The sequence below is a fragment of the Elgaria multicarinata genome, chromosome 3, assembly GCF_023053635.1.
Source record: "Elgaria multicarinata webbii isolate HBS135686 ecotype San Diego chromosome 3, rElgMul1.1.pri, whole genome shotgun sequence".
NCBI classification, from domain to species: Eukaryota; Metazoa; Chordata; class Lepidosauria; order Squamata; family Anguidae; genus Elgaria; species Elgaria multicarinata.
The window spans coordinates 29618987-29631843 of record NC_086173.1 but is presented as its reverse complement, the minus strand read 5'-3'; the positions used below and the strand labels follow the sequence as shown (position 1 = coordinate 29631843).

The window sequence follows — 12857 nt, the reverse complement described above, 5'->3', positions numbered from 1 at the left end:
CCTTCTTTTCAGCAGCCACACATCCTGCACTGTCCCAGGATGGTGCAACGAAACATGATAGGAGCTGCACAAGGAACCCTGCCTGCATTTTTTTATCTCTCATCATACACTTGCGCCGGTCACTACCCAAAATACCACAGATGCACCAGAAGCAGATGCTCAACTGCTCTGATGTAGCAGGAAGGAATCCAATTTTTTGGAGGCTTCAGCTGCGATGAAACCCCCACCAATACTAAGCGCCAGACATACAGCAGGGGTGGACCCAGCTGATGAATTAGATCAGTGGACAGAAATCCACTGCCGTGCTCACACAACTATCTCTCAAAGCTTCTGAAGGTGGTGATCATGAAGTTTAGCCACTGCTTGCTCCCCACAATCAAGTCAGAATGACTTGACCAACCCATGAGAGATAGCAAACAAGTAAATAGCAAAACAACAAGCAGAGGGAAAACAACTTAGTGCTTTCTATAGGATCATAGAATAGTAGAGTTGGAAGGGGCATATAAGGCCATCGAGTCCAACCCCCACCCCACCCCGCTCAGTGCAGGAATCCACCCTAAAGCATACTTGACAGATGGTTGTCCAGCTGCCTCTTGAAGGCCTCTAGTGTGGGAGAGCCCACAACCTCCCCAGGAAACTGGTTCCATTGTCTTACTGCTCTAACAGTGAGAAAGTTTTTCCTGATGTCCAGCTGGAATCTGGCTTCCTGTAACTTGAGCTCATTATTCCGTGTCCTGCACTCTGGGATGATCGAGAAGAGATCCTGGCTCTCCTCTGTGTGACAACCTGTCAAGTATTTGAAGAGTGCTGTCATGTCTACCCTCTTCTCTTCTCCAGCCTAAACATGGCTAGATGTTTTGAACTACAACCTGCATCACGGTGAGGTCCCAACAACTTCAAGTAAAATCACTGCTCAGAGGCCTGCCTCGCCTCAGGCCAATGATGTAATCATTTATAACACCATGCAATATTACACTTTTTTTTTTAGGATGGCATTTAGCTTGTCATATGGTAGTAGTGACAAGCTTCTGTGGCTCGTATTATTGGATCTTTTACTCTGAGTTCTCAAGGGCTGAGTCACGTTAGTTAATGTTTTAATGCATATTGAAGCACTGTACAGTTTGTAAGCCACCTCAAGCTATTTCATAAGCCCTGGTATACATCAAATATGCAAATAACTAAACCTACATGGGTCACACATGCTCTGAAACACTGATTTTATTGGAAGCCTTTTGGGGACAGCGGCAGTCCCTCTGTGTAGCACATGGCACATCAAAACCCTAGAATGTGGCAGGCATCGTCATAAGTGAAATAATGCCAAGTTCTGATTCCATAAAGCAGGATGTGGGTACAACGTTTTCATAGTGTTCATCTAACTAGTTCGAGTAAGTCCCACCCATACTAACACAGAGGGAGGGATTTTTTGGTGGTTTTTTTTAAGGTCAGCCACAACCTGAAGTACTTAGCTCAAAAAGTTGTTTAAAACACCTGGAAGATCCCAGACTAGCTTTATTTAGAAGCTGTCTTTTACTGCCTGCCCTGAATATTACACCCACAGATCTTAACTGTGTGTGGCTGCGAAATGAACAGAGGCAACAGCATTTCCTACACCAGAGAAAACAGAGTGGGCAGTAAGCGGTGAGTCAGGCAGAAGAATTTCCCAAATACCACTGCCTTTAGGCCTGCCAAAAAGACGGCAGCACACAGAGCCAGGCTGAGGGCCCCTTTATCCTATACTTTGAAGCTTTTATACTGCAGAGATTTTGGGCTCACTTATAGACACCTAACTGGATCTAAATTGCCAGCCTTGCCAGATAGCACAGTCGATAACAGACACATGCTTGGTTATCTGTAGCAAGAATAGCCCCTGGGTAATCTGTCAAGGAAACCTGGGCCTGTTCTGTCCTTTCATTCTTTATCATTTCTATCAAGGGACTCAAGTCAACTTACAGTCATAAATAAAATTTGATTAAAACAATACCAAAACAAATAAAGCGCAATTAAAAGCACAACAATAACAGAATAAAAACAGCACACAACCCAACAGACCAGCTTGTACCCCAAAGGCCTGCTGGAATAAAAAGGTCTTTGCTTGCCAGCAGAAGGACAGCAGAGGGGGAGCGAATCTAGTCTCCTTCAGCAGGGAGCTACCACCAAAAAGGCCCTCTTTCAGGTTGCTGCAAAATGCACCTCTGAAGGCAGCAGTCTCAAGAGAAGGGGCTCTCCCAAAGATCTTAGGACCCTGGCAAGTTCGTATGGAAAAAGGCGGTTTTTCAGTTGCCTGCTCCTATACCTTGTGCTCCTATACCTTGTGCCAGATGACGACCTTTATGTTTTCCTAGGCATTTGTCTTTTAACTCTGTTGTTTTACATCTGATACTGCATTTTAAATCTCTGTATTGCCACTAAGTTTTATTTTGGTTTGTCCTTTTATACTGTAGTTTTAAGCATTTACATTTTATAATGTATGATGTATTTTTGTGGTTTTTAATTGTTGTGAACTACCCAGAGTGCTTTGGCTATTGCCCCTTACAGAGACATAATAACTAATAAATAAATAGCTCAAAGGGGGTATGAGCCAGAGGAATGTAGCAGCGTGTAGAAAAGGACCAACACAGGAGAAGGTATAAGATTTACACTAATAGAGCTTCAGCAACAGAGCGGGATGTGGGAACCAGACCCACTGAGGTTTGGGTTGGGAATTGAGTCAGCTTAGAAACCAAGCATACTACCGTATTTCTTCGATTGTAAGACGCCATTGATTGTAAGATGCACACTAATTTCAGTACCACCAACAGAAAAAAAAACCCTAAGACACACCCGCGATTCTAAGATGCATCCCATTATTAGAGATGTTTATATGGGGGAAAAAGTGTGTCTTAGAATCGAAGAAATAGGGTACTACTACTACTACTACTAATTTATTTCTTATCCACCTCTCCACTTGGATCGAGGCGGGGAACAACAATGAACATAAAACACATTAAAAACATAGCATACGTGATTAAAACATCAATCAAGTTTGAAAAATGAGTGTCACGCTTCAATTCTTTGCTCACTTTGATGGAAACAAATGCCATTGAAACCAGTGGGATCTACTTCCAAGAAAATAGGTTAGGCTGCACAACACCATACTAAACTACCCTCAATGGCAGAACAACTGCATTGCAGGTAGAAGGCCCTAGGTTCAATCTCTGGCTTCTCTAGATAAAAGAATCAAGTAAATGATAATGGCAAAGGCCCTGGAAAGTGAGTCATAGGCCATAGCTAGACAGGGCGGTATCCCGGGGATCGCCCGGGATCGTCCCTGTGTGTTCACATGACACACAGGGGATCCCAAGAGCAGGGAGAAATGATCCCTCCCATGCCCCAGGATCTCACCCAACACTTCTAGCCTGCTTTTTCCGTGGTGGGAGGGGGTCGCAGGTTGTCTCAGCTCCTCGCAAGTAACTGCAAGGAGCCAGGAACGGGGCACAGAGCTCCTCAGGAGCTCTGTGCCCATTTGGGGTGGGGTGGGGGAAGGGCAAAGGTGTTTTTTTAAAAAACCCTTACAGTTTTCGCATGAGCATTTGTGCAATCCTTCTCCTTTTAAAAAAAAAGGTGGCCGCGATGTTGCGCACCACATGTAAACCAGAGCGACGATCTCGCGATGATAAAATCATGAGATCATTGCCCTACTACCCCCCTCGTCTAGCCATGGCCAGAGTGGGAAATACTGGATCGGGTAGGACAACAGTTTGACTCATTGTAAGGCAGCTTCCTATGTTCCTAAAGACAGTTAAGCTACAATCAAACCACTTACTTCTGGGAGTAAAACTTGTTTACTTCCAGCGCAAGTGGTCTGAAGATTCCAGATGTTAGAGATGCAACTTAAAGGCCTCAGTGAAGGAAGCTGGCCAAGTGCAGCAGCTCAAGTTCTGGGAATCTGTGTCCAAGCTCAGGAATCTGATGTCATCAGTGCAGCGACGAACAAAAGCAAAACTCTCCATTTATGGCATGCAATGAATCGTTTATTTTCCATGGCCGAGCGTCCCCGCGAACTGCACCAGCCTTCTTCACACATACAGCCAACTGTCTAAAGACTGTTTCCTTTCCTCTAAACCCTCACGCAAAAATAGATCTGCTCTTTTTTGGGGCAGATATTTGTGCAGCCTTTGTTCAAAGCAGGGTTTTTTTTTTAAGACCCTTTGTCTCATATTTGCCTGGTTTCAGCACATTAGACTGCAGAGATTCAATTTAAAAATGTGGTTAAATTAATGCATGGCATATTATTGCATGGCACACTATCTCAATCTTGAGCTGCATGATGCCATATTTAGGTTTTGTCTCCGGTGGTGTTCATAACAAGTTTAGATCCCCTTTTTAATGCCTCTGTACTCATTGATACAGTTCGGTAGCTCTCTTGCCATTACCACAGTCTTAGTTTAAGCATTTTTTCTTATTAACTGATGAATTGAAATCAGAGGGTTTAAGCAATGAGAGCACACTGATAGTTTCATTACTGGACCCATTTCAAGGGCAAAAACTTTCAAGGTTCCTGGCACATGGTGTTCCTTCCATCTGAAAGCCACCATTAAAATGGACAAATCTATTCCATCCCTTTCATGTATTGCACCCCTCAGCAAGATATTAAAATATATCCACCAAGGCATTGTGGTCTTAACAGTTTCAGAGCCAGCAGTTCCACGTTGCCTGTCCTTTTTAGCCCTTGGGGTTGTCATGCTCCAATAGAGGATCCTCCCTGTTTCCAAGGCTCCAAATATTCCACAATTCAAAGCACGCAAAAGGGGGGGGGGAATAATGTTATCCGTGATGCATCTGACAACTTGAGAATCTCAGATTTGTTTCTTTTTAAAAACAACAAAAACAGGTTTCTAGTCCTTATGACTATGGAGCTTGGCAGAGAGGAGCATTTCCAAGCAAAAAAAATACCCCACAATCCTGCCCATAACCATACCGGTCTCTGTTAACAAGAACTGTGAGTTACCTCCTCCCCACATTTTTATGTGCTTGAAGCAAAAAGCAGCTAAAAGGCCCTAAACTTTGGACCAAGAAGCATTTGCTTACATCCCACAGATGCTACATCCCTTTACATCCCTACAGAATCAGGTCCACTCTTCCTGCTAAGCAACAGAGCCACACTCATAACACTAGGCTGTGCAGAGCAAGATCACACTTTTCCATTTGCTGCTGCTGCAGCAAGACTGCTGCAGGCCCCTTGTATGAGTGCTACCTTATGCAGGGCCCTCCATAGCGACGTAGTTTCTGTATTTTTCTCTAACATACTAAGTATCGCTCCTTCTCAGCCACAAGCTACTGGGCCAGTGGGGTGGGTGTGGAGAGAAAGAGGCAAAAGCCCTTGCTACAACAGAGCTAAATATACAACAGCACCCCCAAGTCATAACCTCCTTTATCTTATTGTACTCCACCTGTTACATAAGAAGGAAATGTAGATTAGTGATTAGGAACCAGAAGTAAATACAGGATCAGACTATTGGAAGCTGATCACCCAAAGCATCCTGGACAGAGTTTTGTTTTTCAAGTCCATCTGCAACATAGGAAACCAGACTGAGACAAAGAGCCAGCTAGTTAACCAGCAATGGGAGACATGAGGTTTCTGCTAAGCCAATCCTCTCTAATCTGGCATCCTCCAGACAAGAACATAAGAAGAGCCATGCTGGATCAGACCAAAGGTCCATCTAGTCCACTACTCTGTTCACACAGTGGCCAACCAGCCATCGGCCAGGGATGAACAAGCAGGACATGGTGCAACAGCACCCTCCCACCCATGTTCCCCAGCAATTGGTGCACACAGGCTTACTGCCTTGAATACTGGAGATAGCACACAACTATCAGGGCTAGTAGCCACTGATAGCCTTCTCCTCCAGGGGTTTTGGGCTACAGCTCCTATAATGCCCAACCAGCAAAGCCAATGATGAAACTGGGTGGCGATGGGGTAGTTGTAATCTAACGTATCTGGAAGGCACCAGGTTGAGGAAGGATGTGTTAAAGACTTGACTATTAGAAAACATCCCACTAGGGATATTCAGGCCATAACATAACATTAAATGAGTGGCTGCAGCCCAAACAACAGCAGCATATTTAACCCTACATTCAGGACAATGTATCAGTGCATTTCCTATCTCACATTATAAGCATCTGTTGATGTGGATGGGAATCCACAAATGCCCTGAAATTTAGGACATAAATAAGTTGTCCTAACTATTATAGAGAGGGAACTTGGAATTAAATACGTGGCTGCTGTTTTAAGTGGCAGTTACACATTCAATGTGCTGTGTAATTCTAGCTTCAGTCCAACTTTAAAAAATGCATTCAAGACAAGCCAGTCTGCATTTCAGCCACATTAGTGCTAAATTGGGCAAGTAGTGTGTGAATCTCAGGATTATCAATGATTGCACCTGCTGGAGCAATACTGAGCTTGCCAATTTGCACACAAGTTCCAGGCTACATTTAACCAAGCACAAGTTCACATGTTCCATTTCATCACAGACCTAAGCAATCACATTCCATTATTGTCTCCCAATGGAAGCTAATAGCCTCAGGAGATAATGGTTTATGCGGCAAATAATCTCCAATGCCACTCATGTAAGAGCAGCAATCATCATATGGAAAATGATAGGGAAGGAAAAACTCTGGCAAAATGGATTTCCCCTCCCTTCTGCAATCTCCTACACCCTGAAATCTGCTCTGGAGAGTTGGGGAACCTTTCGGAGCAGATTTGGGGGGCGCACTGGGGGGGAGGAGAGAACGGCAAAGACCTGTTGCACGAATGGGTTCATGCAACACTGGCTCCAAGCCATGATTTGTGAATTCACCCTAGAGGAGGCTATTACAAGCTGAACTGCTTGATACTATTCTCAACACCCAAATACTTGGGCTCTTTGCATATCCACTGGCAACATGTCAGTACTCAACCCTGCAAACACTCAGTGAAACAATTAAGACAAGGAACTCCGATAAAACCAAAGGGGCGGTCCTTTTCTGCACATAGATTAGTTAATAATTTGTTTGGCCATCTTCTGCTGCCCTGTGGCATTTTGGTTTTGGGCTACAGACATGGAGATTGGTTTAATGTTACATTATCACACCCAAATAAATGCTAGCTAAGGCAGCTGAATGATGCAGAAAGACGCATTTCTCCTTGTAAGGAAACAGCTGACAGAAGCAGGGAGATTCCGACAAAAGGCTACATGCCTACCGTTTCCCTCATTTCCTATCCAGATATTCTTGTCCCTTAGCAGGTCGCTTATTTAACTCTTCCCTAGTAAGGTGCAGGGTATGAAATGCAGATGATGATACCATTTTTTTTTTTTATGAAAGCTGCCGGTGGAAGGACAAGGTTGGGTGGAAGGATAGGGAAGAGCAACACAGCCTCCAGGAAGGCATCTACACATGCTGGGAAGTCACTGCAGAGAGAAAAGGAGCGAAGACTACGCAAATGGGATTCCCTCAAGGGATATGGGGGTTCCAGAAGGAAGCTGTCAAAGCAAAATATGGAAACTGAATATAAAATGATGGATTGAAGAGCTGTGGATGTAAGAGGGGAGAGTCAGAGATGAAAGGCAGGAAAACATACCACGAAGCCATTAACGCTTGCAAATCACAGGAGGATGCTAAGCTGCAGCAACTGCTCTGCTAGTGGCTGTGGATGGACCTCTTTCCCCAAGCTGCAGCAATTAGTAATTCAGTGCGGGCTTCTTCCTTCCCCCCCACCTCGGATGAAATTTCATTTTCCCCCTTCATGCAGAGCAGTAAAGCATGGAACGTGTCAAACTCCCTTCTAGACAAAACAGCTGGAGAGGTAACAGAGGAAGAAGTCAAGGTTTGATGCCAAAGGGCCTTACTACAACCTAACAGCAACAGCTAGGATATATGTTGTTCAGAGCGCTTTATGTACATTATCCTGATCTAATCCTTACAATAACACTGCAAGGAAGGGCAGTATTATTGCAGATGTGGTGTGGCCTGAGGCTTCTGTACTCTACAAAAGATGAAGAAAATGGGAAGCCAAAATCTGGAAAACCAGAAGACGCAATGAGGTCCACCCACAGACATGTCATTTCCCCATCCAAGTAAGGAAGCCCACAAGGACTCCAACAAGGGAGGCCGGCAGGAATCAACGGGGTTGGCGTCAAAAGGGAGGAATGCAATGGTACATACCAGGGATAGGCAACCTGTTTCCCGCCAGATGTTTTGGATCACAACTCCAAAAATCTGACCATTGGCCATGCTGGCTGGGGCTGATTGGAGCTAAACATCTGAAAGGCACCAGGTTGGCTGCCCCTGGTGTATACTTAAGATCAAGTCTGGTCCTGAGAGACCATCTGAGAAGAATTCTATGGATGCTGCATTGAGTCCCATGATAGAAGAAATCTGGGGGCAGGGACCTACTAAATAAACAGCCTCCAAATAGTCAGACAGGGAAGTCAGATTTTATTTCTTTTGGCCACAAAAAACTGACATAGGCATTTGTGGACAGACAGGAAAGCAAAGTAGTATTTTAGCGGACAAGAAACTTTTCTGTGTTTGTTCCTACGTCTACAACGGGTCACCACCCTCAACCTAGTTGGGTTAAGAAGATTGCTCAAACGTCTCCCTTTCAAAGCATTATTTGCTGGAGGAAAACATTGAAATCCACAAAAGCAGCCATGCATGCGAAACCAGGGATGGGCAGTCACTGCGGATGATCGCATCCAGGGTAAGAGGGATCGAGCGTCTGCATGTGTCGATGGTTCAAACCTGGGTGCCCGAAAGTCGTCTTAGTTAGTTGCTCTCCCCCCACCCCCACCCGCCGTCCTAACCCAGGCAGGAACTAAAAGGATCGTGGGAAAGGAGCCTCCTACTGCACGGGTACATTCTCCTAAACTGGGAAGAGAGATAAGGGGCTAGTCGCTCTTACCCAGGCGGGCAGCTCGCTGTGACCCAGGCTTTGGCCCAGACTCGTGGCGCTGACGGCCGTCTCTTCGTCGCCCAGGAGCAACCCCGCCGCCCGCAGCGACCGCTCCTTGCCCATCCGCCGGCCCCGCCAGCCCATGTACAGAGCCACGCCGGCCACCACGAAGCCCAGGCTGAGTCCCGCCCGGCCCGCCAGGTACACGGGCAGCAGCCAGAGCAAGCGCCGCCCGATCGCGCCCAGCGCCGCCAGGGCTTCTGCAGATCCGATGCCCCCCGGCAAACGCGAGCCGGAGGGGACCTCCGGGCCCGGATCCGCCGGCGCCGGCACCGCCGCTTCCTGCTCCGGGCCCTGCTCCATGGTGGTGGACGGACGGGACGAGGAGAGCCACAGAGCCTCACACACTGCGGCTACGCCAGCGACTCCCAGCCTCCCGCGGCTGTTGCAGTCATGGACCGAGGAGGCGCGGCGCGATTGAAACAACCTCTCTGCCCAGCCGCTGATTGGAGCAGCAGGTCCCGAGGGAGGAGCTAACGGCAAAGCAAGCCGCGCCTTCTGCATCCTTGGATTGGACGAGATCCGAGGAGGAGGAGCCGGAAGGAAAACAATGCGGTGCCCCTCCCGTTCTGATTGGGCAGCTGCTCTATCAAGATAATGAAACTAAGCAACGGCGAAAGTCCCGCCTCCTGCTTTTTCTTTTCGGGTTGGTTCTAATTTGGATGCGATCCAGGTGGGCGGAGCCCCGCAGGCGAATAGCTCACCTCCTCGTTCTTCCATGGGTCAGCTGGCTCTTGAGAGAGTGCGAGGAGAAGGGTGGGTGGATGGATGGATGGAGGGAGTACTTTTTGCATCACTTCTGTGTTCATAGCCTCAGGGGCATCGTTTGAGTGGAGATCTGGTAGTAGTAGTGCTAGTACATTTGTATATCGCACATAGTTAAAGCTCTATGGACGGCTTACAAAAATGATGGTGTTTTGCTGTTATGCTTTTTAATATAATAAAAATAATGATAATGATGGTTTGAACCAATTCCTGGTTTTGATATTTTGAGCCTTAAACCTGACAGAACACCTCTCTCATTCTCAACCAGACACTACGATCAACATTTTGAGCCTTCCTCTGAGAGAGACTTGGAGACTGGGGACAAGGGATGGGGCCTTCTCAGTGGTGCCCCTCCCAACTTCCTGGTCCTGCCTGGTGCTGACACTGTCATGTTTTTGGTGCCAGGTTAAAACTGCCCTCTACTCCAAGGCATTTAATGGAATATGATGGGGCATTTACGGTAGTTGTCTAAACAGGTCTAGTATTTTATTGAAACAATTTTTAGCTGCCTAAATTGTTTTAAATTTTGTTGGTTTAAATTTGTATGCTGAATTTTATTATCTTTGAATTGTAAACTGTCCAGACAGCTTTGACTATTGAGCGGTATAGAAATGAAATAATAAACAGTTTCGGTTCAAATTATTTGAAGGACCTCTTTCACCCTCCAAGAGATGGTGTTGAGTAATGACCACTTTAAGAACATAAGAAGAGCCCTGCTGGATCAGACCGAGGCTTCATCTAGTCCAGCAATCTGTTCACACAGTGACCAACCAGCTGCCTGTGGAAAACCCACAAATAGGAGGTGAGGTCAATAGCATCTTTGCGGTTGTGTACCCAGCAACTGGTGTACATCAGCAGGCTGCCTCTGCCTCTGAATGCCCACACTAGAGGCATTCAAGAGGCAGCTGGACAACCATCTGTCAGGGATGCTTTAGGGTGGATTCCTGCATTGAGCAGGGGGTTGGACTAGATGGCCTTGTAGGTCCCTTCCAACTCTGCTATTCTATGATTCTATGATTCTATGTGGGAGGTAGCATGTAGCCGTCAGGACAAGAAACCATCGATAGCCTTCTCCTTCATGAATTTGTCTAATCCCCTTTTAAAGACATCCACTTTAGTGGCCATCACTACATCTTGTGGTAGTGAATTCCATATTTTATTTATTTATTTATTGCATTTCTATACTGCCCAATAGCCGAAACACTCTGGGCGGTTTACAAGCTCTCTGTGCACTGTGTAACTATGCACAGTGTGAAGAAGTACTTCCTTTTACCACTTTGATCGTAAAATTCTGGTGCCCCTTTGACCTGTGCTCTTAATTCTGGTAAATTGTCCTCATGTTCTAGGGATGAATGAGTGTGAAATTAAAATAAGAAGACGTAACAATTTAGCCTTTATTAGGCAAGCAGTGCTGGCTTTATCCTATCTGCAACTCTTGTAACATTCCCTCCCCTTTCCCACTACTCTTGCAACTACTGTGTCATTTCTTCACTTGTCTGCTACTTATTGGGAAAAAACTCGTACATAGCTGAATTCCCAAGGCTGTAGAATTGGACACCTTAAAACACTATTTTACAGACTTTTTTTATTGCGTTTATATCTCGCTTTTTCTCTTCCAAGGAACCCAAGGCAGCATACATAATCCACCTCTCTATTTTATCCTCACAACAATAACCCTGTGGGGTAGGTTGAGCTGAGAGTCTGTGGCCGTTTCTACACCTGCCTTTTTCCCTGGGATCACCCCTGTGCATGCAAGTGACACACAGGGGATCCCGGGAGCAGGCAGGGATGAGCCCTCCATTTTCCTGGGATAATCCTTAGGTGTAGAAAGGGCCTGTGACTGGCCCAAAGTCACCCAGTGGGTTTCCATGGCTGAGTGGGGTCTAGAACCCAGATCTCCTGACTCTCAGTTCAACACTTTAGCCACTACACTACGCTGGCTCTTGAAGACAGCCCTAACTATCAGGGAAGATTTGTAGCACAACTTCTTTCTGCTCTGCTGAGCAGGGTTTCATGTAAGGCAGGGCACTCTTAAATCAATAATAAAGAGCTGCTTTTTCTTATTACTAAGCCACAAACATTACAGAAGAGGGCATCCAAAGCAGAAGGCAAAAGATTTTCCAAAACAAACATGGACCTCTTTCTGCATCTTCCTTTTTAGAAACTAACCCCTGCTACCATCCTTAAAACTTAACAGATCTGGTCCAGCATCAGCACCTGGTTTTATTGTACATTTTTGGGTGCCTCCTGCCCCCATCACCATGAGTATTGTGAAACTGAGAGGGGGGGCAGAGCCAGTGGTCCTCACCTGACACTCTGCCAATTAAAATGCTGCTTCTGTAAGGAGAAAATCAGGTCTCTCACCTCCCAGATCAAGGGCTGTAGTCCTAAAGAAATACCCATTAGAATAAGATCAATAGGAAGCATAAACCTTAACTTTTGCAGTTGAAATCAAATTGTGTTGCAGAACACATGCACAGAAGGCAGAGAGCTAAAAACGGCTGTGGTTTGCTAATGCTCAGCCAAAGTTCTGCATTGTCATTTCTACTGAAAGCACAGGGAAATAATAATGTGACTCAGAAACAACTGTTAGCCTGGCTGGTCCTTCTCCTGCAGAGCAAGATATGGCCAAGTCTACTCAGCTCAGTACAGTGCCTAACTCTGCATGGGATCATCAGTATTCTTCCCTCAGAGCATGTATGCCATTTTTATGCTGCTCTTGGCGGAAGGCGGTGCCTCTCTCTTTACTTCTGCATTAATTTATTTGATTTCTCAGAAGCTTATCTTATTAGAAGCATTTCTGGCAACATAGTATCTATGACTAGACATCCTGCCCTTCCTTTGCTGAATAGATGCCACAGGAAGAGCAAAGGAGCGCTTAATACACAGCTGACAGCCAAGGCCATCTTGGCTTAATTCTTTTATTAGTTACCTCACACACATCTCTAGAACACTTTTCCATGAGAGGACACTGACGGAGGTGTTCATCGAAGATTCTTGTCGCTGAAAATGAGAGTATTGCTAGAGCTGTGGTGTAATGTGTTATAATAATCCTGCTTTGTGAATTTATTTTTAAAAAAACTAGATTGGCCCAAGGCCATTTGCTGCCTGAGGTGAAGGA

At 45.8% G+C, this 12857-nt stretch overlaps 1 protein-coding gene across 2 annotated transcripts in view; it reads right to left on the bottom strand.

The window, feature by feature from the left end:
• The window catches only part of ESYT1 (extended synaptotagmin 1), a 55494-nt gene extending 46146 nt beyond the window's left edge, over window positions 1-9348 (bottom strand). Inside the window, exon 1 of one of the 2 annotated variants that reach the window (XM_063119795.1) lies at window positions 8921-9348. In XM_063119795.1, coding sequence (XP_062975865.1) covers window positions 8921-9274 — 354 coding nt within the window. In that variant the 5' untranslated portion in view covers window positions 9275-9348. The remainder of the gene's footprint in view (window positions 1-8920) is intronic. The other variant, XM_063119794.1, reaches the window with a different exon arrangement.
• Window positions 9349-12857: the final 3509 nt, after the last annotated feature.